Raw genomic sequence first — 27,179 nt, 5'->3', positions numbered from 1 at the left:
ATTTTGGCGGGGTCAACAGTATCACGCAAATTCGAATGCTAAAGTAAAAGGTGTTTCAATTTTTATTGACTCCTCTATTTCATTTGTTCAACATGATATTTTTTCGGATCCGAATGGTAGATTTTTGTTAATTATGGGTTTACTTTGTAATTAAAAGGTTGCTTTGGTTAAAGTTTATGCTCCAAATGTGGATTGTCCTGACTTTTTTAAGTCCTTATTTACCTCTTTACCCAATCTAAATGAATATAAGTTAATAATGGGTGGTGACTTTAATTGCTGTTTAAATCCTTTGATGGATAAATCTTTATCTATTCAGACTTTACCTAATAAGTCGGCCACTTGTATTAACTCTTTTTTGACTGACAATGGAGTTTTTGATATTTGGAGATTTCGGCATCCTAAAGACAAAAGAGTTTTCTTTTTTCTCACATGTTTATCACTCTTATTCGAGAATTGATTATTTTTTTGTATTCCATTGGTAATCGGTTGTAACTATGATATTATAGCTATCTCTGATCATGCTCCATTATTACTTTCTATGAAATTTACGGATATAGCTTCTAATGCCAGACAATGGCGATTTGACTCTACCTTATTGCAAGACTCTGACTTCATAAAATTTATGGAGGAGCAGATCGACTTCTTCTTTTCAACTAATTCTACAGATGATATCTCTTGCGGAACACTTTGGGACACTTTTAAAGCGTATATACGTGGACAGATTATTTCTTATTCTGTTGGTTTGAGGAAACGTACTAAGATGGAAACTCTTTTATTGGTTGATAAAATTAAAGAGATTGATAAGAAATATTCGATTGCTCCTAGTAAGGAGCTTTACAAACAAAGGGTTGAACTTCAAATGGAACATAGTTTATTACTTACATCCTCGCTTGAAAAACAATTAATGAAAACTAGATCTGATTTTTATATACATAGTGATAAATCTGGTAAACTGTTAGCTAGTCAATTGAAGAATGCTTTGGTTAAACGTCAAATCACTAAGATTTGTCAGCAGAATGGGAATCTGACAGTTAATCATGATGAGATAAATAAGGAATTTCAAGACTTCTATACCTCCCTGTCTCAATCTGAATTTCCTCAAGATCATAATACCATGTCTGATTTTCTTGGGAAATTAAATTTTCCAAGATTATCATCTGATGATCTTTTAATATTGGATACTCCTATTACAGATGTTGAAATTAAAGGGGCTATTTCCTCAATGAATTCTGGGAAAGCACCGGTCCAGATGGTTATACAGTTGAATTTTTAAATTTTTTTTCCGCTACTCTTTCCCCTTGGTTATGTAAGGTTTTTGAGGAAGCCATTAGATTGGGGAATTTGCCACAATCTTTTTATAGAGCTTCCATTTCTCTAATATTGAAGAAAGATAAAGACCCTACTAACTGTGCTTCCTATAGACCAATATCTTTATTGAATGTAGACTCCAAGATTTTTTCCAAGTTACTGGCATCTAGATTGGAGAAGGTATTACCCAAAATTATTTCAGATGATCAAACTGGTTTTATTAAAAATCACTATTCTTTTTTTAACATTAGGAGATTGTTGAATATTGTTTATACTCCCTCACATGACACTTCAGAATGCGTGATTTCATTAGATGCGGAGAAAGCATTTGATAGAGTTGAATGGCCTTACTTATTTAATGTGTTGGAGAAGTTTAATTTTAGTCCGATATTTATATCATGGATTAAATTGATTTATCATACTCCAGTAGCCTCAGTGTTTACCAATAATCTCCCTTTTTTCGCCTATTTCGGGGCACTAGACAAGGATGTCCTCTTAGTCCATTACTATTTAACATTGCCTTAGAACCTTTGGCAATTGCCATCAGACAATCACAGGATATTTTAGGTATTAATTGTGGGACAGACATTCATAAGTTATCTTTGTATGCAGATGATTTATTACTATTCATTTCTAACCTGGAGAAATCCATCCCAGCAGTTTTATCATTATTGGTTCAATTTAGTGAGTTTTCTAGGTATAAGTTAAATCTTAATAAAAGTGAATTGTTTCCTTTGAATAAACGGGTCCCAATTTATGGAAATTTACCTTTTAAATTAGTTAATGATTCTTTTACTTATTTAGGGATCAAAATCACAAAAAACCATAAAGATTTATTTAGATTTAATTTTTTACCCTTAATTGATCAGATTAAAGGTTTGTTTACTAAGTGGTCACCATTATCTTTATCCCTAATAGGTAGGATTAATGCTATTAAGATGGTTATTTTACCTAAGTTTTTATATATTTTTCAAGCGATACCAATTTTTATCCCGAAATCTTTTTTTACTAATGTTGACTCAAAAATTTCTTCATATATATGGCAGAATAAAAATCCCAGGTTAGGTAAAATATATTTACAGAAGCCAAAAAAGGAAGGCGGGTTAGCATTACCTAATTTCAGATTTTATTATTGGGCAGTTAATATTAGATACTTGTTATGCTGGTTGAAAGATGGGGGTGGATCTTTCGGCCCTCGTTGGGTGAGTTTAGAAATTATATCTGTATCAGCTTATGCTCTGGGTTCTATTTTAGGGACTTCTCTCCCTTTTGCTCTTTCTAAATTGCCGAAACGAATTGACAACCCGATAGTTAAACATACTTTGCGTATATGGTTTTAATTTCGGAGATTTTTTGGGTTGACTCAATTAGTTTTAAATAGTCCTATTGTATCTAATTGTTTTTTCCACCCTTCCATTATAGATCAAGCTTATTCGGCTTGGAAAACTAAGGGATTACTAAGATTTTCTGATTTATTTCTGGACAATTGTTTCATGTCTTTTGAGCAATTATCCAACAAATATAACTTGCCTATTTTTAAAAATTTTTTTTTTAGATATTTACAGATTAGACGTTTTTTAAGTTCTGTACTCCCTACGTTTCCAAATTTTGTGCCTTCAGATATTTTGGAGAGTTTATTTGAATTAGACCCTTTTCAAAAAGGGCTTATTTCAAAACTTTATAATATAATTATGAAGATACGTTCAGAGCCTCTTTATAAGACTAAAAAGGATTGGGAAAGAGATCTTAGCCTTATTATTTCTAGTGAGAATTGGGATAGAATTCTTCAATTAGTTAATACATCGTCGTTATGTGCCAAACATTCATTAATACAATTTAAGGTCATACATAGGGCTCATATGTCCAAGGATAAATTAGCTCATTTTTACTCTCATATTAGTCCTATTTGTGATAGATGTCAATCTGAAATTGCGTCTTTAACTCATATGTTTTGGTCTTGTTCATTTTTGGAGAAATATTGGAAAGATATTTTTGATATTATTTCTGCGGTTTTGAATATTGATTTACAACCTCATCCTATTACCGCAATTTTTGGTTTACCACTGTTAGACTCACTGCATTTACCTTCTTCTGCCCGTCGAATGATTGCATTTCTAACTCTGATGGCTAGAAGATCTATATTGTTGAATTGGAAGGAAATTAATCCTCCTACTGTATTTAATTGGTTCTCTCAAACTATGTTATGTTTAAATTTAGAAAAAATTAGAAGTGGTGTTTTTGAGACTTCTATTAAATTTGAAAAGTTATGGAGACCATTTATTCAACATTTTCATATGATGTAATATGACCCTGTGCCAAGTTCATTTGATTTCCCAGCTTTTAGCTTATGTATGTTGAGAGGACCGGAAGTGACGGCATTGATGAATATTTATTCTTGTGAGATATTATAAACAGCCCCCTTTTTTTCTCTTTTTTTTGCTTCTTTTTTCTTCTATATTAGTTATTAGTTATTAGATTAGTAGATTAGCTAGTTTTGCATTTTATATATATATATATATATATATATAATTTTTTTTCTTTCTTTTTTCTGTTTTTTTTATATCATATATTATGAAATATTTAGACTTACCATGTTCATACATATATTTTATGGCTTATGTCTTGGTAAACTCATTTATATTGTAACTATTATGTATGTTTTTTTTCACATGTAATGGAATTTGTATGTTTGTAATTTCTTTATCAATATATCATTTGTATTCTGTCCATATTACTAATAATAATAAAAAGATTTAGAAAGAAAGAAAGAGAAGCCGAATAAGTCCATCTCAGAATTTGCTAGGTTCGCAGATGAATATGCCCTAACCCACAAGACAAAGTTTTCCTCGAATAAAAGTTCCCAGAGAGACCGTGGGAACGATCGAGAAAGTTCGTCGGCTGAGGCAGAGGTCGCGCCGGGAGCAAGTGGTAAGGTTGAGGGGGAAAGGCCAGACGGCCAGAGATTTCCGGGCTTGACCTGTTTTAATTGTGGAAAGGGGGGGGGGGCATATTGCATCTCGGTGCTTTGCTCCGAGGAAAGAGCCAGGAAAAGGGAAAGCAGCAGTCCCTATCGGATGCGCCGTGGTCATCAGTAAATTGACAAGAGAGCCCCGGGTAGACAGAGTACGAGAAGGGTCTGAGACTTGTCTGTCACACGGAACCGTGTCTGTTAGGGAGGGAGACACACCAGTTCCCATACGGATCTGGAGAGACACGGGGGCTGAGCTGTCGTTGATCATCAGTGAGGTACTAGAGTTTGGTCGCAAGACGAGAATGGTAGCTGTGAAAGGAATAAGTGAAGGGACAGAAATGGTGCCCTTACATAAGGTCATTATGGATTGTGAGCTGGTGTCTGGACCAGTTGAAATAGGGGTGCAATCAGACTTCCCGAGAACTGACGTGGACGTCCTTCTTGGTAACGATTTAGCAGGTGGTAAAGTTTGGGCAGCAGTGACGATGACGGTGAGTGCTGCGGCCCCGCCCCTAGATTCCAAGGTCTATCCCGCATGCGCGATCACTCGCAGCATGTCGAGAGAGGCAGCTGAGAACGAGAGCAGTTTAAATCCGGCCAGTTTCAATTTGGCCGAGACGTTTTTACCGACCCTGTACCATGAGGGTTTAGAGGGTGGTAAAACAAAGAGTAGTAAAGTGAAAGAGGGTAAGGGAGAGGAGGTAGACCCGCCCTTAGCGAGGAGAAAAGTTTTAGAGGCAGAAGATAAAGATGAGACACAGCTAGAGCTGTTAAAAGGTCCAGGGTTGGACCTGGATGATCTGTCCGGGTTGGCAGAACTGTTTGAAGAAGTGGAAAATGCGAGAGGTGTTCCCGATAATGAAAGGAGGGCAGTCCTAGATGAAAAGGGTGCCCTTACCTTGAAGAAGTCTGCTGGGTTGGCAGATGAGGTTGTTTCAGCCCGCGGGGTTGAGTTTACTCTGTAAGGGAGTTGCCCAGAGAGTAGCTGGGAGAATCAGGGGAATTTAGAATTTGGACCGGGTACGGGTATTGAAAGCCTGAAAGAGGCCAATGTCCCGCTTGAGTGTGTCCAAGATGGGGAAGCACGTGGTACTGAACCTAGTAACAGAACTCAGAAAAAGTCTGAGGTATTTGATTCAGTTGAACGGGACGGCCGTCCTTATGGGTCAGATGGACTTGGTTCAGTGAAGAAAGGGTTAACCTTGGTAATAGTGGGAAGTGAGAGTTCCCGGGTGTTTGTGTTCAAAGTTTATGCGGAGTTCAAAAATGGGGAGATGAATATTATTATTAAAGGAAACGGGAAATATGTAGTTTCCAAATCGAATGAAGAAATTTTAAAACCTGCGGATCGCTTACAGATTAAGTCGGGAGATGACGGGGCCCCCCGTGCTATTGTTATTCCGGAGTGTGGTGTGAAAAGGCAGAATTTGAAATGCTGCTTGAACAAAGAGTTCGAACTGAAAACACATCGCCTGACGGGTCCTGAAGAGAGGGCTAGCCACCTGTGTAAAATTAAAGAATTGGGTGGAAATTCAGAAGATGGTCTAAGTTTGGGACACGGTGTTGATAAAATAACTCCTATGGAAGAAGCGGGCGAGAGTTTATTTCGCTAGGGTACCCAAGCTCCCCACGTGGGAACAAACTGGAAAAGAGGTGACGGTTAATGGGGACGCCATTTTTAAATAGCAAAAGCTGGTTGTACGGGATTTCAACAAAGCATGTGAATAATAAAGACAACCCCATGGAAGCCTGCCTGTTAAGTTTGAAAACAACAGAAAGATTAGTATTTGCATGAACTTTTGTAGATGCACGTAAGCTAAGATCATAACTCCTTAGTTTTGTTGCTGAAGGAAAGAAATAAAAATAGGTGTTTATTAAATTGAAGTCTGATGCTACAAGACGTTAATAAGGTACAAGATGTTAAGATATTAAAGGAAGTGACACTGTAATCGTTAACTGTTTAGATGCTGAATTGAATGAATAACTGTATTACTCTGTAGTGAAAAGGAAAAGCTCTTGTACTGTGTTAGATTCTAAACTCCTGTAAGACTCTGTACTACTTCGTTTTAACCGCTAGTGAAAACGCGTTGAAGAAAGGGGGTGTTACGCCTGCAGCCCCCTCCTTTGAGAGAATCGCAAGATCACTGTTGGGTTGGGTCAGGAGACCCAGGAAATGAGAGAGAGAGAGACGTGCGGAATGTCTCGTTCCCCCGGCGATATAAAACTATGGGACATGGCCATTGTCTCTGGAAGATGGACTCGTGTATTGCATCCTGTACGATGCATTGAAGCCCCAGGCAATGAACTGAGGGGGAGGTTGGTGGAGAGATATCATCTCAACCTGATTGACATCTGAGACCCTGTGAGTCAGGATAAAAGAGGGTCTGTGGGAACAGCCCCTCAGACGCACCAGAAGGAACACTAGCGATCCCGTAATAGCGGAAGCCAGTAGGGAGGGAGCCACATGCGTTCAGTTCCATTCGCCACGGAGCCGGTGGCTCTTCTCACGGGAGACTGGCTTTTAGCTAACAACGGAGAAACCAACTCCCATGACTCAAAGGATTGGCATCGTAAAAGACCTGGGCAAGTTTAACCCTTCTCTCTCTTAAACCCAAAACGCTGCAGCTTGAACGAACTAACAGTGACTTTTATATTTCCATCGGACAATACATTATCCCCTAGACAACGATAGAGCTATTTCTTATTGATTATTATTATACCCGCGCTTTTAGATTTAGTATTGACTACGTATATTATCTGTATGTTTGCATTTACTTTACTTTTGTGCCCCTTTTTCATAAATACTTTAAAAAATAGTACCATCAGACTGCAACGGACCTCTCTATCTTTGCTGGTAAGTGACCTAGTTACAGGGTTACGTAACAAGACTAATTATCTGGCCATTCACGAGGAAGTCTGCAGATGCTGGAAATTCAAACAACACACACAAAATGCTGGTGAAACACAGCAGGCCAGGCAGCATCTATAGGGAGAAGCACTGTCGATGTTTCAGGCTGAAACCCGCCTGGCCTGCTGTGTTCCACTAGCATCTTGTGTGTGTTATCTGGCTATTATCACATTGCTTTTTACATACCGATACATTGCCATTTTCCTACATTTACAACAGTTCATAACTATATCATATTCTGTTTTCTTTCTGTAAAGGTCCCAAAGAACTGGAAAACTGCAGCACATAAGCACATAGGTTGATGATAATGTATCAGTATAGGTAGAGAGATAGAGGATTGGCTAATTTATAGAAAACAGAATTAGAATAAATGGGCCATTCTGTGATCTCAACTGCCTCCCTGCAACATGCATTAATAGCAGATCAACGAACCAAATGTAGATTTGTTGACGATAAATAAAGTAGGTTAGCAAATTGAGGAAGACACAAAGATTTTGCAAAGGGAAGTAGACGGAGTGAGCAAGAAGTTGGCAAATATTGAATAATATGGGTACATAAGAAAGGAAAATGAAAAAAGGCATTGTTTAATCCAATAAGGACTACAGAATTAAAGTTCAAAGTAAATTTATTATCTAAGTACTTATACCTTGTCAGCAAATGCAACCCTGAGATTTGTTTTCTTCAGGGCATACTCAATAAATCTAGGAAATATATAGAATCAATGAAAGATCACACCCAACAGAATGGACAAACAACCAATGTGCAAATGTGCAGAAGACAACAAACTGTACCAATACAAAAGAAAAAAAGTAATAACAATAATAAATAAATAAGCAAAAGTATCGAGAGCATAACATCAAGCACCCTTGAAAGTGAGTCCATAGATTGTGGGACCAGATTAATGATAGGGTTAGCGAAGTTATCCCTGCTGATTCTCAAGAGCCTGATAGTTGAGGGGTAATAACTGTTCCTGAATCAGGTGGCGTGGGTCCTGAGGCTTCTGTAGCTTGCTCCTGATGGCAGCAGTGAGAAGAGAGCATGACCTGGATGGTGGGGGTTTCTGTTGATTGATTGTGCTTTCCTGTGACAGCACTCCATGTGCTCAACAGTGGGGAGGGCTTTGCCCATGATGGACTGGGCCGTATCCACTTCCTTTTGCAGGTTTTTCCATTCAAGGACATAGGTGTTTCCATATTAGGCCGTAATGCAACCTGTTCTTCATCACATCACACATCTACAGAAGTGTGGTAGAGAACAGTAGTAAAGATGTGGTCTTCAAACTACAATGGGAGATACAAAATGCATGCCAAAAGGGCAATGTTATGATTGTCATTAAGGATTTCAGTATGCAAGTTGAGGAGGATTTCCTAGAATGCCTATGAAATGGCTTTTTAGAGCAGCTCATGGTTGAGCACACTAGGAGATCAGCTGTTCTAGACTGGGTGTTGTACAATAAACTAGAATTAGTTAAGAGAGCTTAAGGTAAAGAATCAGAATCAGAATCAGGTTTAGTATCACCGGCATATATTGTGAAATCTGTTAACTTAGCGACAGCAGTACAATGTAATACATGATAATATAGACAAAAATAAATACATTAATTACAGTAAGCACATATATGTATTTTAAAGTTAAATTAAAAATAATTCAAAAACAGAAATAATATAAAAAGTGAGGTAGTGTTCATGGCATTAATATCCATTTAAAAATTAGATGGCAGAGGGGAAAAAACTCTTCTTGAATTGTTGAGTGTGTGCCTTCAGGCTTCTGTACCTTCTTCTTGACAGTAACAATGAGGAGAGGGCATGTCCTGGGTGATGGGGGTCCTTAATAATGGACACCATCTTTCTGAGGCACCACGCCTTGAAGATGTCTTCGATACTACAGAGGCTAGTACCCATGATGGATCTGACTAATTTTATAAATTTCTGTAGCTCCTTTCAATCCTGTGTAGTAGTCCCTCCATACTAGTCAGTGATGCAGACTGTCAGAATGCTCTCCACAGTAGACCTATAGAAGTTTTGTATCTGTTTTAAGTGACAAACCAAATCTCCTAAAACTCATCATGAAACATAGCCACTGTCTTGCCTTCTTTATAGCTGCATCGATACGTTGAGAGCAGGTTAAACCCTCAGAGATCTTGACACCCAGGAACTTAAAAGTGCTCACCCTCTCCACTTCTGGTCCCTCCATGCGGACTGGTTTGTGTTCCCTCGTCTTACACTTTCTGACATCCACAATCAGCTCATTGGTGTTACTGATATGAGTGCAAGTTTGTTGCTGCGACACCACTCAACTAGCTGGTATATCTAGCTTCTGTATGTCCTCTCATCTCCCTAAGGAATCCTTAGGGGCAAGTAATCATAATATGATGGAATTCACACTGCAATTTGAGAAGGAGCAGCTAAGACAGATGTATTCATTTTGTAGTAAATAGAGAAGCATGAGAGAGAACCAGGCCAAAATTAATTGGAAACGAACACTAGCAGGGATGGCAGCAGAGCAGCAATGGCTGAAATTTCTGGGAGCAATTCAGAAAGCACAGGACAAATACAGTACATCCCAAACTGGATGAAGTATTCTAAAGGCAGGATGACACGACCGGGGCTGACCACAGAAGTCACAGCTAGCAAAAAAGCCAAAGAGAGCACATATATTTTATGGAATTTGAACTCTATTACAAGGGGCATGACATAAAACGTTTTTAAATGAAAATTTACAAGGTACTAATAATATGAAAAACTGTTTATAGTTTTGATCTCTACCAAGTTGTTTTGGACTTTCATTGTCTCAGGTCTCAGAAAACATGAAGGTGCTACAATGTATAAATGCCAACTTTATTACCTCTGCTCCTAGAGCCATTCAAGGTACAATATAAAAGCAAACCCTTTTATTATGGTAAATACTGTCATTGCCCCTGCTGCAATGGATACTCAAGCTGCAATTATGGTCAAAACCTTCATTATTCCCGCTTCTAGAGGTTGCAAAGGTGATATACAAAAGCAAGATTTGTAATTATGTCCAGAAGTTAAAATGGACTCTTTACCTTACAATCTACTTTATCATAGCCTTGCACCTTATTGCCTGCCTCCGTTCTCTGTACTGTAATATTTTATTCTGAATTCTGATTGTTTTTCCCTTTTATTACCTCGATATACAGATTCGATGAAAGATCTGCAGTCTTTTCCACTATACTGTAACTATGATAAAACAATTTACCATGTTCATAGTCGCTGCTCCTAGAGATACTAAAGGAGCTATGTAAATAAAAGACAACACGAGTGAATCTGCAGATGCTGGATATAAATTAAAACACAAAATGCTGGCAGAACTCAGCAGGCCAGACTACGTCTCTCCTGCTAAAGGGTTTCGGCACGAAACGTCGTCACTACCTCCTCCCATAAATGTTGTCTTGCCAGCTGAGTTCTGCCTGCATTTTGTTTTCATATATAATTAAAACCCTTGTTATTATGATCAAGATTCGTTGTTTCCGTAACAGGAGGTAGGTGCTCTATAAATGCAAGCCTTATAACTATGCTCCAGATCTTCTTTAACACTTCTTCTGGAGACAGTGTAGGTGCTGTATAATGCGAGCAGCATAGTGCTAGTGCTGTATCCCCTTACTTTGTTGTCCACACTGCCTCGGCTTGGAGGATTGCTCGGCCTGTTGGGCAGTCTGCTGCCGATGTCCATAAGGTGCAGGGTACCACCTGAATTCTCCTTACTCTGCTCCCTCGGAGAGGACTCCGGCTCACTCTCTTGTCCCTTACTCAGTTCCATGACGATGGAGGAATGTTTCACTCACCCACAAAGCCCGCGCCTCAACCTAGCCCGGCTACAGGAGATTGTCAGCTGAGACAGCCAATAGCCATTCGGTGATGGGCAGACCTGAAAGTTTTTAATCGGACAGAACGCGAGGGCCGGCCTTCGTCTGACAAGCAAGTTAGGATGACTCACCCGTTGCTGCTCTGTTGTCATGGCGACGGAACATTGCCCGCCCCTCCGCTCCAGCTTCCCCAGTAACTAGCAATATAGTTTGTTTTTTGATTAAATCAACAGCGAGAAATACATTTAGCCGAGAAGAACTCCAAACCCCTTTTAATAAGATATTTTTAAAATAAATGTTCATGAGCCGTGGCGGAGGCTAACCCAGAATGCCTTGTGCCGTTAAGTTAATTTTAAAATAATAATGACTTACATTTTAGTGTTTTAATTCATTCCATGATTGACTTACACCTGTAGTAGAAATAGTAAATCATACTGTTTAAAGGGAGGGCAGCGCCGGGAGGTCAAAGGTGACAAGTTGACGCCACGTGCTCTCCACGAAGAAGTGAGTTTGAGTGAGAAATACAGGTTATGGAGGGATATTAGGATTGAAATGCGTTTATTATGAAAGTAACTCGCGTTGGCAAAAACTCAATACAGCGGTCGGGTTGATGTCTGGGCTGGACCTGACTTTCTTCCCTTGAACCCTTATAGAAGTTCATTAATTCACCTTCTCTTCCTCCATCTGCGCCGTCTCGCTTTGCAGTTGCTGGCCTTCCCCTGTTTGTCACTGATGTGCCTTTTGCCAGTAGTCAGCGGGTTGACTTCACGGTGACAATCCCATGTCTAAAGTTGGGGTAAAACAGTTTCTCTGACTAACTCAGGGCAGGCGTGGAGATTTTTTTCAGTTTGTAAGTAGAAGTTAATTTTTTTAATTTTTAGTTAGAGCTTGGTTAGAGTCTTTCCCCAATATATATTTTGGGATCAAATACCAACCAGGAATGTCGAAGGAGAACGTTAGTGAGGCATCTCAGTCCCAGTCTCAATCCCAGTCACATTCGCAGTCTCACTCACAGAGCGCCTCGTCCTCCAGTGCCACAGGATCTAGCAGTCTCTCCTCCGCAGGCAGTGCCACGGTCATTTTGGATTCTGCTCCTTCTCAGGACCTCGCTCCAATCCCAGAGGAGGAACCACTGACGCCGTGGGGACGGCTTTGGGCACTAGAAAGCGGATTTTGGAATCTGGGTAAATCACGTAATTTAACATTCTCTTATCGCACGAAGAAAATGATTTTTTGTAACTTTGGATGTCTGCAGAATTCGTGTGCAAGCGTACTGTGTTTTGAGCTCTTGATAACTAACTCATAGCTTGGGGATGGATGCCTTTCTTCCAGAACCTTAAGAGTAGCATTTTGACCTTTCATTGAGAGTTCTTGCTCACTTAGTAGTTTTGAATTTACACACAAACGTTGTAAAGGTCGGTTACTAAATACAAAATGCAGGAGGTCAGTCAGATACTGTATATGAAAAAGAATGAACAGTTGACGTTTCAGGCAGTCCCGATGAAGACCTGTTGAGTTGCTCCAGCATTTTGTGTGTATTAGTCTGGATTTCCAGCGTCTACACAATTTCTTGTCGTTACAAAAGCAGTCTTGTTGGGAAAACTAGTATTCTGTGTGTTGTGAAATGCAACTCTAGTCTCCTGGAGAAAAAAAAACAAAGTATGGTTTTTGATTTTGAAACGTCTTTACCTGTACTTCAACCAATTATTGTATTGGTAGTTTTTGCAACTATTTCTACTTTGGCTATCTTGAAACAGACACCACAAAGTAATTCTTTCATGGACACACATCATAATCAGGTCTATTATCACTGACATGGTCAACGTCATGAGATGTTTTGAGGCAGCAGTACAGAGTCAGAGAAGTACAGCATGTAAACAGGCCCTTCAGCCCATCTGTCCATGCCAAAACCATTTAAACTGCCCACTCCCATCAACATGCTCTGGGCCCATAGCCCTCCATACCCCTACTATCCACGTACCTATCCAGACTTCTCTTAAACATTGAAATTGAGCTTGCATGCACCACTTGCGCTGGGAGCTCATTCCACATTCCTATGACTCTCTCAATCAAGGAGTTTCCCCTCATGTTCCCCTTAAACTTTCACCTTTCATCCTTAATTTCACCTTTCATCCCTTACTGCCATTACAGACATTTACACCACACGCTGCATCTGCAAAGCAAACAGCATTATGAAGGACCCCATGCACCCCTCATACAATCTCTTCTCCTTCCTGCCATCTGGCAAAAAGCACCGAAGCAGTCCTGTATAGGTCTGTAGTTTAGTGTAGTTTTTGTGTTGTTTTATGTAGCACCATGGTCCTGAAAAACGTCTCATTTTTACTATGTGCTGTACCAGCAGTTATGGTCGAAATGACAATGAAAAGTGACTTGACTTGACTTAATCCATGATCTACAGTTATAGTCCCACTCAACCTCAGTGGAAAAAGCCTTCTTGTATTAACCCTATCTATACCCCTCATAATTTTGTATACCTCTATCAAACTTCCGCTCAATCTTCTATGTTCTACAAAATACAGTCCCAACCTATCCAATCTTTACGTATAACTCAGGTCCTCCAGTTCCGGAAATATTCTTTTTTTTAAAACTTTTTTTATTGAGTTTTCAAATGATTTCAGAAAGAAAAAAATATATACCCCTCCCCTTAGCCCCTCCCCCCTAACATCCCTATAGAAAAAAAGAAAAAGAAAAAAAAAGAAAGAAAGAGTGCCTGGATATCGGAAGATCCCCACATGCTCCACGGAGTTCGTAATAACTTTAGTATATATATTTATTTCTTTCCCCAAATAACCAATTATTTTATCTTCGGAGCACCTATATATTTAATCCTGTCTTTTGTAAATAAGGGTGCCAAATTTTCAAAAATGTTTCATATTTATCTCTTAAAATTATAAGTAATTTTTTCAAGTGGAATATAGCTGGAAATTTCATTCTTCCAACGATCTATACAGTTCCGGAAATATTCTTGTAAGTTTTCTCTGTGCTCTTTCTAAGTTGTTTACATCTTCCCTGTAGGTAGGTGACCAAAACCCCACATAAAACTCCGAATTAGGCCTCACCAATGTCTTATACAACTTCAATATAACATCCCATCTGCTGTATTCATTACATTGACTTACGAAGGTCAATGTGCTTTCTTTATGTCCCTATCTACCCGTGACAGCACTTTCAATTAATTATGTACCTGTATTCCCAGATCCCTTTGTTTTACCATACTCCTCAGTGCCTGATCATTTACTGTATAAGACCTACCCTGGTTGGTCCTACCAAAGTTGAAAACCTCGTACATGTCTGCATTAAGTTCCAACTACCATTTTCCCAGCTGATACGGATCCCTCTGCAAGCAATGATAGCTTTCCTCATTGTCCACTACACCCTCAGTCTTAGTGTCATCTGCAAATTTGCTGATCCAGTTGACCACATTATCCTCCAGATCATTGATTTAGATGACATGTAACAAAGGACCCAGCACCGATCCCTGTGGCACACCACTATTCACAAGCCTCCAGTCTAAGAGGAAATTCCTCTACTACTGCACTGGCTTCTCCCACAAAGCCAATGTCTAATCCAATTTACTATCTCAATGCCAAGTGACTGAACCTTTTTGATCACCTCCCATGCAGGACCTTATCAAATGCCTTGCTAAAGTCTACATAGACAACATCCACTGCCTTGCGTTCATTCACTTTCCTGTAAACTTCATTGACAAAACTCTAAAAGATTGAGTAGACATGATCTACCATGTACAAAGCTATGCTGACTATCCCTAATCAGTCATTGTGGTCCCAAACATTTGGGATATCTGATCTTGTAGAATATCTTCCAATAATTTTCCCACAACTGATGTCAGACTCACTGGCTTATAACTTGCTCGTTTATGTTTAGAGCCTTTTTTAAACAGCAGAGTACAGATACAAAACGAAATGAAATGCAGTTAGCATCTAACCAGAAATGCAAAGAATAGTGTTATTTACAAAATAACTGTGAATAATAAGTAAGTGCTACAGCACACAAATATAAAAGTACTGAGACAGTACAATATGGGTACAATACTGCTTAGTGCTGTGATGTGAGGTTCAGCAGAGTCACAACCTCGGGGAAGAAGCCTGCTGGTGCGGGAGCACAGGCTCTTGTAGCGCCTACTGGATGGGAGGAAGGTTAAAGGTCCATGGTTAGGGTGAGATGCATCCTTGATAATGCCCTGGCAGTGTTTATGGTAGATGTTCTCAATGGTGGGCAATTGGGTGCCGACAATCCGCTGGGCAGTTTTCACCACATGCTAGAGTGCTTGGTGGTCTGATACGGGACAACTGCCATACCACACTGAGATGCAGTTGGTGAGTATGCTCTCAATGGTACAGCGGTAAAAGTCCATCAGTATCCTGGGACTGAGGTGAGCTTTCTTGATGCTCCTCAGGAAATAAAGGCGCTGTTGCACCTTTTTGATCAGGATGGAGGGGTTCAAGGACCAGGTGAGATCCTCGGAAATGTGTACACCAAGGAATTTGAAGCTTAATACACGCTTCACCACAGTTTCACTGATATAGATGGGGATGTGAGTGTGGCTCCTAGCATGCCTGAAGTCCACAATGATCTCCTTGGTCTTCTGGGTGTTAAGGGCCAGGTTGTTGTCGGCACACCACGTGGCCAGGTGCTGGACCTTGTCCCTGTAGGCTGTCTTGTTATCCTCACTGATCAGGCCAATCACCGTGTTGTCTGCGAACTTGCTTATGGAGTTAGAACCATGTACAGGAACGCAGTCATAGGTGAAAAGGGAGTACAGAAGAGGGCAGCCTTGAGGCACGCCCGTGTCCAGGGTGAGAGTGGAGGAGGAGAGGTTGTCTAACTTAATAGATTGGGGTCTGTTAGTCAGAAAGTCCAAGGTCCAATTGCAGAGGGATGAGCTGATGCCAAGCTGGTGAAGTTTGACGATCAGCTTGGAGGGGATCGCAGTATTGAATGCTGAACTAAAGCCAATGAACAGCATTCTGACATAAGAGTTGGGGCTGTCCAGGTGGGTCAAGGCAGAGTGAAGTGTTGTGGAGATGGCATCCTCTGTTGACCTGTTGGTGCGATAGGCAAGTTGATGGGGGTTCAGGGTAGTGGGCAGGCAGGATTTCAGGTATGATCGAACCAGTCTTTCAAAGCACTTTGCAATAATGGGGGTGAATGCAACTGGGCGGAAGTCATTCAGGCCTGTGGCAGTGGAATGCTTCAGTACTGGCACAATGGTGGCGATCTTGAAGCTTGTGGAAGCAACTGCCTGGGCCAGGGACAGTTGAAAATGTCTGTGAAGACCCCGGCCAACTGCCCTGCACAGACTCTGAGCACGTGGCCAGGTATTTCATCCGGACCAGCTGCCTTCCATACATTCATCCTGCTCAAGGTGGCGCAAACATTGGAGGTGAAAAGTGAGAGAGGGAGATCCACTTTGAGGGTGACCTCCTTGTTCTCTTGGTCAAAGTGAGCGTAGAAGTAATTGAGCTCATCAGGGAGGGAAGTAGTGCTGGAAGGGGGCACAGTACTAGGTGGTTTGAAGTCTGTAATGACCTGTATGCCATGCCACATGTGTCGGGGGTTTGAAGAGTTGAATTGCTCCTCGATTCTCTTTGTATACGTGTTTAGCCTGAGAGATTCCCCTCCTCAGGTTGGCCCTGGCTGAGCTATAAGCTTCCCCGGTCTCCAGACCTGAAGGCTGAATCTCTGGCTTTGAGCAGGAGGTGAACCTCTCCGTTCATCCATGGTTGCTGGTTGAGGAAAACTTTTATTTGTTTTTGTAGTGTCATTCTGTCTACACACTTGTTGATGTGCTCAAGGACAGGTTTCCCCCGCTATCTGAAGGTTGAGCATTCCTATGAAACCGTTTGTAAGCTGAAATTTCGTAAAGCGAAGAAGCAGTTACCATTAATTTAGATGGGAAAAATTTTTGAGCGTTCCCAGACCTAAAAAATAACCTACCAAATACCAAATAACACATAAAACCTAAAATAACACTAACATATAGTAAAAGCAGGAATGATATGACAAATATACAACCTATATAAAGTAGAATATTGTATGTACGGTGTAGTTTCACTTATCAAAATCGGGAAGACAACGAGCCAAAATCGATTTGGAGAGAAAAGTTGGCACATACACACACGCGCACACAACTGCCCACACAAGGCTTCACGGTTATGGTAGTCTTTCTCAGGGTAAACACACTTATAAAGCGGACGTCTTTTTTTCGTAAAAGCAAAAATCCTCCTTAGTTAGCGAAAACAGGTACTGATGTAGGTCTTTCGTAGCAGCGAGCTGTCATAAAGTGAATGTTCAAAAAACGGGGGCCACCTGTATAAGTCAATGTTAATATGAGAGTTAATATGGGCAGCAAACTCGCTCCAGTCTGTGTGCTGGAGTAGGTGCTGAAGAGCAGAGTCAGCACCCTCCAGCCAGATCTTAATATTCTTCATTGTGGTTTCACACGTTTAATGACCGGGCTATACTTGGGAAGCAGAAACAATGAAAGATGGTCAGACTGTCCCAGGTAGGGGAGAATAGTGGCTTTGTAAGCATCAACCATATTTGTGTAGACATGATCAAAGGTTTTATTTCCCCTTGTGGTGCATGATACATTTTGGTTGGTTACAATGATACACAGTGGCATGCAAAAGTTTGGGCACCCTGATCAAAATTTCTGTTACTGTGAATAACTAAGCGAGTAAAAGGTGACCTGATTTCCAAAGGGCATAAAGTTAAAGATGACACATTTATTTAATATTTTAAGCAAGATTACTTTTTTTATTTCCATCTTTTACAGTTTCAAAATAGCAAAAAAAGGAAAAGGGCTCGAAGTAAAAGTTTGGGCACCCTGCATGGTCAGTACTTAGTAACATCCCCTTGGGCAAGTATCACAGCTTGTAAATGCTTTCTGTAGCCAGCTAAGAGTCTTTCAATTCTTGTTTGGGGGATTTTTTTCCCATTCTTCCTTGCAGAGATTCTTGGGCCATCTTGCATGCACTGCTCTTTTCAGGTCTATCCACAGATTTTCAAAGATGTTTAGGTTAGGGAACTGTGAGGGCATGGCAAAGCCTTCAGCTTGTGCCTTGAGGTAGTCCATTGTGGATTTTGAGGTGTGTTTAGGATCATTATCCTGTTGTAGAAGCCTCCAGTTTTTTACAGATAGTGTGATGTTTGCTTCCAGAATTAGCTGGTATTTAATTGAATTCATTCTTCCCTCTACCAGTGAAATGTTCCCCATGCCACTGGCTGCAACACGAGCTCAATGCATGAATCATCCACCCCCCGTGCTTAACAGTTGGAGAGGTGTTCTTTTCATGGAATTCTGCACCCCTTTTTCTTCAAACATACCTTTGCCTATTGCGGCCAAAAAGTTCTATTTTAACTTCATCAGTCCACAGAACTTGCTTCCAAAATACATCAGGCTTGTTTAGATGTTCCTTTGCAAACTTCTGATGCTGAATTCTGTGGTGAGGACGCAGGAAAGGTTTTCTTCTGATGACTGTTCTGTTAAAGTCATATTTGTGCAGATGTTGCTGCACAGTAGAACAGTGCACCACCACTCCAGAGTCTGCTAAATCTTCCTTCAGGTCTCTTGCAGTCAAATGGGGGTTTTGAATTCCCTTTCTAGCAATCCTACGAGCAGTTTTCTCGGAAAGTTTTCTTGGTCTTCCAGACCTCAGTTTGACCTCCACTGTTCCTCTTAACTGCCATTTCTTAATTACATTATGAACTAAGGAAATTACTACCTGAAAACGCTTTCTTGTAGCCTTCTCCTGCTTTGTGGGCATCATTTATTTTCATTTTCGGAGTGCTAGGCAGCTGCTTAGAGGAGCCCATGGTTGCTGATTGTTGGGACAAGGTTTAAGAAAGTCAGGGTATTTATAAAGCTTTTGAAATTTGCATCACCTGACTTTTCCTAATGATGACTGTGAACAAACCATAGCCCTAACAAGCTAATCTGAGACCTTGGTAAAAGTTAACAGGGAGCTCAAATCTCTTTGGGTGCCCAAACTTTCACATGGTGCTCCTTTCCTTTTTTTCCCAATTGAAAATTTTACAAACAAAAATAATATACTAATCTTGCTTAAAATTTTGAAAAGAAAGTTTCCTCTTTAACTTTATGACTTTTGGAGATCAGTTCATCTTCTACTCAACTATTGACAGGAACAGAAATTTGGAGAGAGAGAGAGAGTGTGTGTGTGTAACACTATATAATCTTGGAAATAGGTATGGGGGAATGCCAGAGGTAAGTTTTACTCACAGAGTGTTGGGTGTGTGGAATGCACTGCTGGCGGTGGCAGTGGAAGCAGATACAATAGGGTCTTTTAAGAAACTCTGAGATAGGTACATAGAGCTTAGAAAAATAGAGGGCAATGCGGTAGAGTACCTTAGAATCTAATTGAGCTATGTGCAGCCAGTGTTGTGGTTTCTTCCTCATAGTGAATTTGAACCTATTGCTGTGTTGGACATGAGAGAGGTATTCAGCACACAATAGTGATAGACCCTATCTATTGATAGGGTCTTTTAAGAGACTTTTAGATAGGCAGATGGGCTTAGCAAAATAGAGGGGTATAGGTAAGCCTCGTAATTTCTATGGTAGGGACATGTTCAGCACAACTTTGTGGGCCAGAGGTATTGTGTTGTAGGTTTTCTGTGTTTTTTTTTGCTATACCAAATAGCTGAATGGAGTAAACCCATTGTCAGTTGTGAGGTAACCAGCATAGACTAGGAATGTGGATATTGTGTAAAAATTCTTTCTGAATTGATCTGCTTTGCATTTTGCTTTGTACAAAAAGTATTTATCCCGCTGCTATAAGACAATTGAACAGTCCCTAGTAAGACGAGAGTAACACTTGACCTCATATTGTACCTTGTTACAGCCTTGTCTGCCTGCAATGTACTTTTTCTGGAACGGTAACACTTTATTTTTACTAACTTCAGCCTCTCACCCCTACTGGGGCATAGACCACTGACAGAATCCTCTGTCCTGGCCCAGTCATTCAAGTTGTCCCTAAGTGTAGCCTATCTTCTTTACGTCAGATCCTCCCTCACTGAGGGATGAGGTCTTTGGAGGTTGTGTGGCTTTTCTGCAACTTTGGGTTTAAGGATGGTGCTGCGAGCCCCTTGCCCAATTCTCCTCCTTTCAGAACCGGACTTCGGATCGTCCATGGTGGAATTAACACTTTATTCTGCATTCCATTATTATTTACCTATGTACTTCAGTGCTCTGCTGTAATGAAATGATGTTTATGGATGGCATTGAAAAGAAGTTTTTCACTTTCCCTCAGTACACATTAAATCTGCATTTTAGACTTTTTCTTGGCAGTGCATTTAAAAACACATGGACTTTGTTACCATGGCTAAAGTTAACAATTAACTGTAGTTGGTGTTGTTGGCATAGCATTGCAGATAACTGAGAATGAAAGTTACAAGCTGGAAAACAAAAACTAACAGCAACTAATTCTTCTTCTTGAGCCCGTCACCCCTACTGGGGCATAGGCCATCAACACAAGCTGACTAGTTTGTCCTGGGCCAATCTTTCAAGTTCAGGTGTAGCCCAACTACACATCTTCCAGGTGAAGGTCAAATTGCTTGGTACTGTCAGAGAGGAGAAAGTGAATGGATTTGTCAAGGCATCAAGCAAATATCTGGGTCAAATAGTTTGTTAGTAATTGAATTAACTTCTTACCTCTTAGTAATTAGTGAGAGCTATCTAAAGTTAATCTTATTTTTGTAACAGGTGACTTCTAGTTTTTTGTTTGCATTTATCTCCAGACATTTTTTAACGAAGTTCAAAGTCACTTTATTTTCAAACTACTTATGTTACCATATACTACCCTGAGATTCAGTTTCTTGCAGGCATTCACAGTAAATACTAAGAAACATAATGGAATCAAAGTAGAACTGCACACTAAGATAGACAACCAATCAATATGGAAAGGATAACAAATTGTGCAAATAAAAAGAAATCAAAATAACAAATAAGTAATAAATATTGAGAACATGAATTGTAGAGTCCTTGAAAGTGTGTCCATAAGTTTTGGAATTATTTCAGTAGTGAGGTGAGTAAAGTTATCGTGCTGGTTCAAGAGCACTGTTGTAGGGAATTACAGTGGTGCTAGGAAGTTTGAGAACTCTTTAGAATTTTCTTATTTCTGCATAAATATGACTTAGAAGGTGATCATATCTTCCATCAGATCGCCTCACTACAGGAAGGATGTGGAAACCATAGAAAGAGTGCAGAGGAGGTTTACAAGGATGTTGCCTGGATTGGGGAGCATGCCTTATGAAAACAGGTTGAGTGAACTCAGCCTTTTTTCCTTGTAGCAATAGAGGATGAGAAGTGAACTGATAGAGGTGTATAAGATGATGAGAGGCATTGATCGTGTGGATAGTCAGAGGCTTTTTCCCCAGGGCTGAAATGGCTGCCACAAGAGGACACAGGTTTAAGGTGCTTGGGAGTAGGTACAGAGGAGATGTCAGGGGTAAGTTTTTTATGCAGAGAGTGGTAAGTGTGTGGAATGGACTGCCGGCGGCGGTGGTGGAGGTCTTTTAAGAGACTTTTGGGTAGGTTCATGGAACTTAGAAAAATAAAGGGCTATGGGTAACCCTAGTAATTGCTAAGGTAGGGACATGTTCGGCACAACTTTGTGGGCCGAAGAGCCTGTATTATTCTGTAAGTTTTCTATGTTTCTATGTAAGGCCTAAAACAAGATAAAGAGAGCCCAATTAAATAATTAACAAAAAAAATTATACTTGTTCATTTATTTATTGAGAAAAATGATCCAATATTGGATGTATCTGTTGGAAAAAGTGTGAACGCTTGCACAGCAATAACTTCAACAAAACATTTCTGGTAATTAATCTGTTCTGCACATCAACTTAGAGGAATTTTAGACAGTTCCTCCATACAAAACTATTTCAGTTCATCAATATTTCTGGGATACCCTCTTTAGGTCATACCAAGCATCTCAATTTGGTTGAGGTCTGGACTCTGACTTAACCATTTCAAGGCAAGAATTTTCTACTTTTTAAACCATTCTATTATTGATTTACTCTTGTGTTTCAGATAATTGTCTTGTATCGTTCAACATCTATTAAGCTTCAGGATTGCTACCCTGGCATTTTCCTGTAAAGTGTCTTGATACAATTTTGAATTATTGTTCCCTCAACAATTGCAATCTATCCAGGCATCAAAGCAGCCCCAAACCATCATGCTCTTTCCACCATGCTTCACAGTTGGGATGAGGATTTTGGTGTTGGTGTGCAGTGCCCTTTTTCCTCCAAACATAGCGCTGTGCATTTCTGCCAAAAAAAGGTCAACTTTTGTCTCATCTGTCCACAGAGCATTGTCGCAGAACCATTGTAGAACATCCGGGTGGTCTTTGCAATCTTGGACGTGCAGCAATGTTTTTTTGACAGAGCAGTAGTTTCCTCCATGGTGTCCTTCCAGGAGCACCATTCCTGTTCAGTGCCTTTTCTTATAGTGGATGAACAGAGACTTCAGCAAGTTCTAGAGATTTCTGCAGGTCTTTTGCTGTTACCCTTAGTTTCTTTTTCACACTCCTTGTGCATTGCTCATTGTGCTATTGGGGTGATCTTTGAAGGACACCCACTCTTAGGAGAGTAGGAACAGTACTGAATTTCTTCCTTTTGGAGACAATTTTCCTTGCTGTAACTGATGAACACTCAGGTCTTAAGAAATGCTGTTGTAGCTTTTTCCAGCTTCAAGCATCTCTACAATTCTTCTAAGCTCCTCAAATAGTTGTTTTGATTGAGGTATGGTGCACATAAAGAGAGCTTTCTCAAGGAGCACAGGATCCTCAAGTAAATTGTCTCTACAACCCACACCTCCAATCTCACCCGTCTTCAAATAGCTTTTGTAGAAGGCATTGCTCGAGAGGTTCATCATACAGTCGGCCCTCCTTATCCGTGAGGGATTGGTTTCGGGACCCCTTGCGGATACAAAAAAACTCGGATGCTCAAGTCCCTTATTCCACCTGCCTCAATGTGGTGGACCTTAGGACCCAGTGGAACCCAAGACCTTATTTAACCTGGCGCATTTGGTGGACATTTGGACCGGGTGGCGGAGCTCTGAATCTGCAGTGTTTCTGTTCATGAAAATAATCACAATCACGATTGAAAATAAAGTGGAAATAATAAAGCGATCGGAAAGAGGTGAAACACCATCGGTCATTGTAAAAGCGTTAGGCTGCGTTGGTCAATGATCGGAACAATTTTAAAGGATAAGGTGAGAAAGGCCCTGCCCTGATGAAAGCTACAATTATTACTAGCAATGCAGTGATTTAATTATTGGGTTTTGGGGTTTTGAGTTTTTGATCCTCCACATCAACCCGGCACGGATGGAGAGTGCATTCGGTAGCAGTCTATCAAAGGATTGAACTCAGAAACTTCCGGTCCCGAGCCCAGGGCTGAAACATATGTTCTTAAGTGTTTCTCTGCATAGAAAGGTAAAATATATACTATATACTAAGACAAACGTTTGACTAACTGAAGCTAATTAATACCGGATATACCTGTTCCGACTTAGTAAGAGAACTTCCGATTTTTTTAAAATCCCGATCCACGATAACCCACACACATTCTCCCGTATACTTTAAATCATCTCTAGATTACTTATAATACCTAATACAATGTAAATGCTATGTAAAATAGTTGTTATACTGCATTGTTTAGGGAATAATGACAAGAAAAAAAGTCTGTACATGCTCGAACAACAAGTACTGGAAGAGCACTTCCAGGTTTTCTCTATTCGCGGTTGGTTGAATCCGCGGATATGGAACTTGTGTATAAGGAGAGCTAACTGTATACCGTAAATTCCGGACTATAAGCCGCTACTTTTTTCCCACGCTTTGAACACTGCAGCAACACTGCGGCCTATACTACGGTGCGGCTAATGCATGTTTTTTTTCATGCTGCCAAAAACATTTTCCCTCGTAACAGTAGACCAATAAAATTGATGAGTAGTTCACAGAGGTCCAATGAAATTGTACGATAAATCAAGCGCACTTTCACAATTAAATTATTGTAAATCAGTCATTTGTACTCACCCTCATCAACATGGAAAACACTCGAAGAAAAGCATATGATGCAGCTTTTAAGTTAAAGGCGATCAATCTGGCGGTTGAAGAAGGAAATCAAGCTGCTGCACATAATCTTGGCATAAATGAATCGATGGTGAGACGGTGGAGACGCCAGCGTGAAGAACTGAGTCAATGCAAAAAGACGACAAAAGCTTTCAGAGGTAATCATAGCAGATGGCCCAAACTTGAAAACTTTCTTGAAGACTGGGTTAACACACAGAGAGCAGGCGGCCGCGGTGATTCCACCGTGCAGATCAGACTGAAGGCTAAAGCAATCGCCACCAAAATGAAAATCGAAGATTTTAGAGGTGGGCCATCGTGGTGTTTTAGATTTATGAGACGAAAAGGCCTGTCCGTCAGGGTACGCACGACTCTGTGTCAGCAGCTCCCTTCCCACCACGAGGAAAAACTTGCTAACTTCCGCACATTCACTCAAACAAAGATAGCGGAGAATTCCATCGGGCCAGATGATATCATAAATATGGATGAAGTACCTTTGACATTTGACCTGCCTCTCACTCGGACTGTTAATAAAAAAGGTGACTCGTCCATCACACTGAAAACAAGTGGCCATGAGAGAACGCATTTTACTTGTGTTCTGAGCTGCACAGCATCCGGACTAAAGCTTCCACCGATGGTGATTTTCAAGTGGCTGACAATGAAAGTTCAGTGAAAGCTACCATCAAGAGTACAAACTCAATTCCAGCTGTGATTCCTGGGGGCACCACGAAGTATTTGCAGCCACTGGACATCAGCGTGAACCGGGCATTTAAAGTGGCGCTGCGCGTTGAGTGGGAGGCTTGGATGACGAGCGGCGAGAAATCCTTTACCAAAACAGGACGCACGCGAAGAGCATCTTTAACTCAAGCCTGCCAGTGGATCCTAAATGCGTGGAGCCGTGTCACAACATCCACCATCACCAACGGGTTTCGAAAGGCTGGACTGCTGCGTGATGAAGAGGACCGCGTGCGCTCAAATTAGAGCGACAACGAAGAGACTGAAGTGAGTGATGAGATCCTGAGGTTGTTCAATTCGGACACTGAAGGACTTTGATGGTTTTAGTGCGCAGGAGGAAGATGAAGAAGGCGATCAATAACTTTTCCTGGTAGGCTGCAGTATATATATTTTTTTTACCGGTCGTTAGGAGATATTGGAATGTTGTTCGTGCACTGTTCAGTAAAAAAGTATACACAATGTAATTTGTGTGTTACCAATACGTATGTATATTTAAAAGTAGCTGTGTTACAGGCACTGTTCGAAAAAAAGCACTTGCAATATGTATTTGTTTATGTTACCATACGGATTTAATTAAAAGTTTAAAAAATCCTCACGTGTAATATCTTTCTGTGTAAATATCTCATATTACAACGTGGGACACCTGTGGCTTAAAATCCGGTGCGGCTTGTACAAGTACAAAATTGATTTTCTTTCTAAAATTAGAGCGTGCGGCTTTTAATCAGGTGCGCTCTGTAGTCCGGAATCTTCGGTACTTCTTTTGAACCTAGACTGTGATTGCTTAAATGGTTACTCAGTAATAAGAAAAAGAATTAGAGTTGTTTGTGTGTTATTTGTTTAAGCAGATTGTGTTTGACTATTATTGCGGTTTAGATGAATATCAGACCACATTTTATACAGAAAATCAGGACTTAGCAAAGGGTTCACAACTTTTTCTTGCTACTGTAAATGTTCCTGAATCTGGTGGGGTGTGTGACCTAAGACTCCTGTACCTCCTTCCCGAATGCAGCAGCAAGAAGAGAGCAAGGCCTGGATAATGGATGCTGGAGTCCTTGATAATGGATGCTGCTTTTCTGTGACAGTGCTCCTTGTAGATGCGTTCAGTGGTGGGGAGGTCTTTACCTGTAATGGACTGGGCTGAATTCACTACTTTATGGAGGCTGGATGTCATAATTCTATGATGCTGTTTCCTTTCTCATTGCTCTTGGGCACTGATGTGATTGCCAACTGCTGTTGAAAATCAGTCTGAAATTTGAAAGTCATATTCATTTAATTCAGTGAGTGTGTGCATAATTTGTTTTCAATGTGTGTGTTTGTGTTTGGGTGTGGGGTTACTTAGTGGGCCATAGCTCAGTGAGATTCTGTCTATCATTTTCACTTGGCAGTGGTTCAATGTGGGAAATTGTTGCAAATCTCATTACCCTGCCAGATGCAAAGCCATCTTTTTCATATAATCTAAGTGATAATAAATCTGGCTTTGATCTGTAGGCCTTCTGTTGCTCTATTCCATGAGCAGAGTTTGAACTGAAGCTCCTTGCACAAGTGGCTTTTGGTTGTGGGGCATGATGGTAAATGTGTGTGAACTACAGATGTATGCTCTACAATGTCTGTACATAGTGGTGAGGGTGGCATTCTGTGGAAAATTATACAGATTGCTCCTAGCTGATTTTTTTCCTCTCTTAAATTTCTTGCAGTGTAAATCAATTAGTTTGAGGTTTTGTTTTGCATATATTGCTAAACATTACTCTTTCAATTGGCGAAATTTTGTAACACTGAAGGCTATTTGGCTCATTTAACGTTTGAGAAAATTGTGTTTTACTGAATTCAAACACTTAATTCTGTGGATTTTTTTGTATCCAGTCTCTTCGGTAAAGCTAGCTATCTTCTCTTGACTTTACTTTAAAATGCAAATTTTTACATTACTGGAGCAGACTTTAATTAAACTTGAGCAGGAAACAAGTCAGGAGAACCAGAGCAGTGTTTGAGGCAGGGTTGGCAATCTTAATGGAGGCATAAGTCACTTGAGTTGTATTGTGTTTTGCTCAGATGTACTTCCTCTTCCATTTCAAAAATAATTTGTGCTTCCCTATGAACTGTCCTTTCCTTCTCCAAGATCCTTGCTTAAGATCAGATTTTCAAATCTACCCATTATACTTTGCCACAGGCAGCTGTGGTAGCCAAGTTATTAGGTATATTTAAAGTAGCAGTTTTTAGGTTCCTGATTACTAAGGGTGTCAAAGGTTATGAGGAGAAGGCTAGAGAATGAGATTGGGACGGTTTTATGAATTAGCCATTATGGAATGA

General features: G+C 40.3%; 2 protein-coding genes across 3 annotated transcripts in view; one reads left to right on the top strand and one right to left on the bottom strand.

Annotated features, from left to right (window-relative positions):
• The window catches only part of lrrc74b (leucine rich repeat containing 74B), a 161,858-nt gene extending 150,813 nt beyond the window's left edge, over window positions 1-11,045 (bottom strand). The window contains exon 1 of one of the 2 annotated variants that reach the window (XM_059987867.1): window positions 10,812-11,045. In XM_059987867.1, the coding sequence (XP_059843850.1) occupies window positions 10,812-10,967 (156 nt within the window). In that variant the 5' untranslated portion in view covers window positions 10,968-11,045. The remainder of the gene's footprint in view (window positions 1-10,811) is intronic. The other variant, XM_059987866.1, reaches the window with a different exon arrangement.
• Window positions 11,046-11,523: 478 nt separating this feature from the next.
• Window positions 11,524-27,179, top strand: part of chek2 (checkpoint kinase 2) — a 94,808-nt gene continuing 79,152 nt past the window's right edge. The window contains exon 1 of the mRNA XM_059987857.1: window positions 11,524-12,197. Within this exon, the coding sequence (XP_059843840.1) occupies window positions 11,954-12,197 (244 nt within the window). The 5' untranslated portion in view covers window positions 11,524-11,953. The remainder of the gene's footprint in view (window positions 12,198-27,179) is intronic.

The sequence above is a fragment of the Hypanus sabinus genome, chromosome 13 (assembly GCF_030144855.1).
Source record: "Hypanus sabinus isolate sHypSab1 chromosome 13, sHypSab1.hap1, whole genome shotgun sequence".
Taxonomy (NCBI): domain Eukaryota; kingdom Metazoa; phylum Chordata; class Chondrichthyes; order Myliobatiformes; family Dasyatidae; genus Hypanus; species Hypanus sabinus.
Note: the sequence above shows the minus strand (reverse complement) of the source record. Positions and strands in the feature narration are given on the sequence as shown.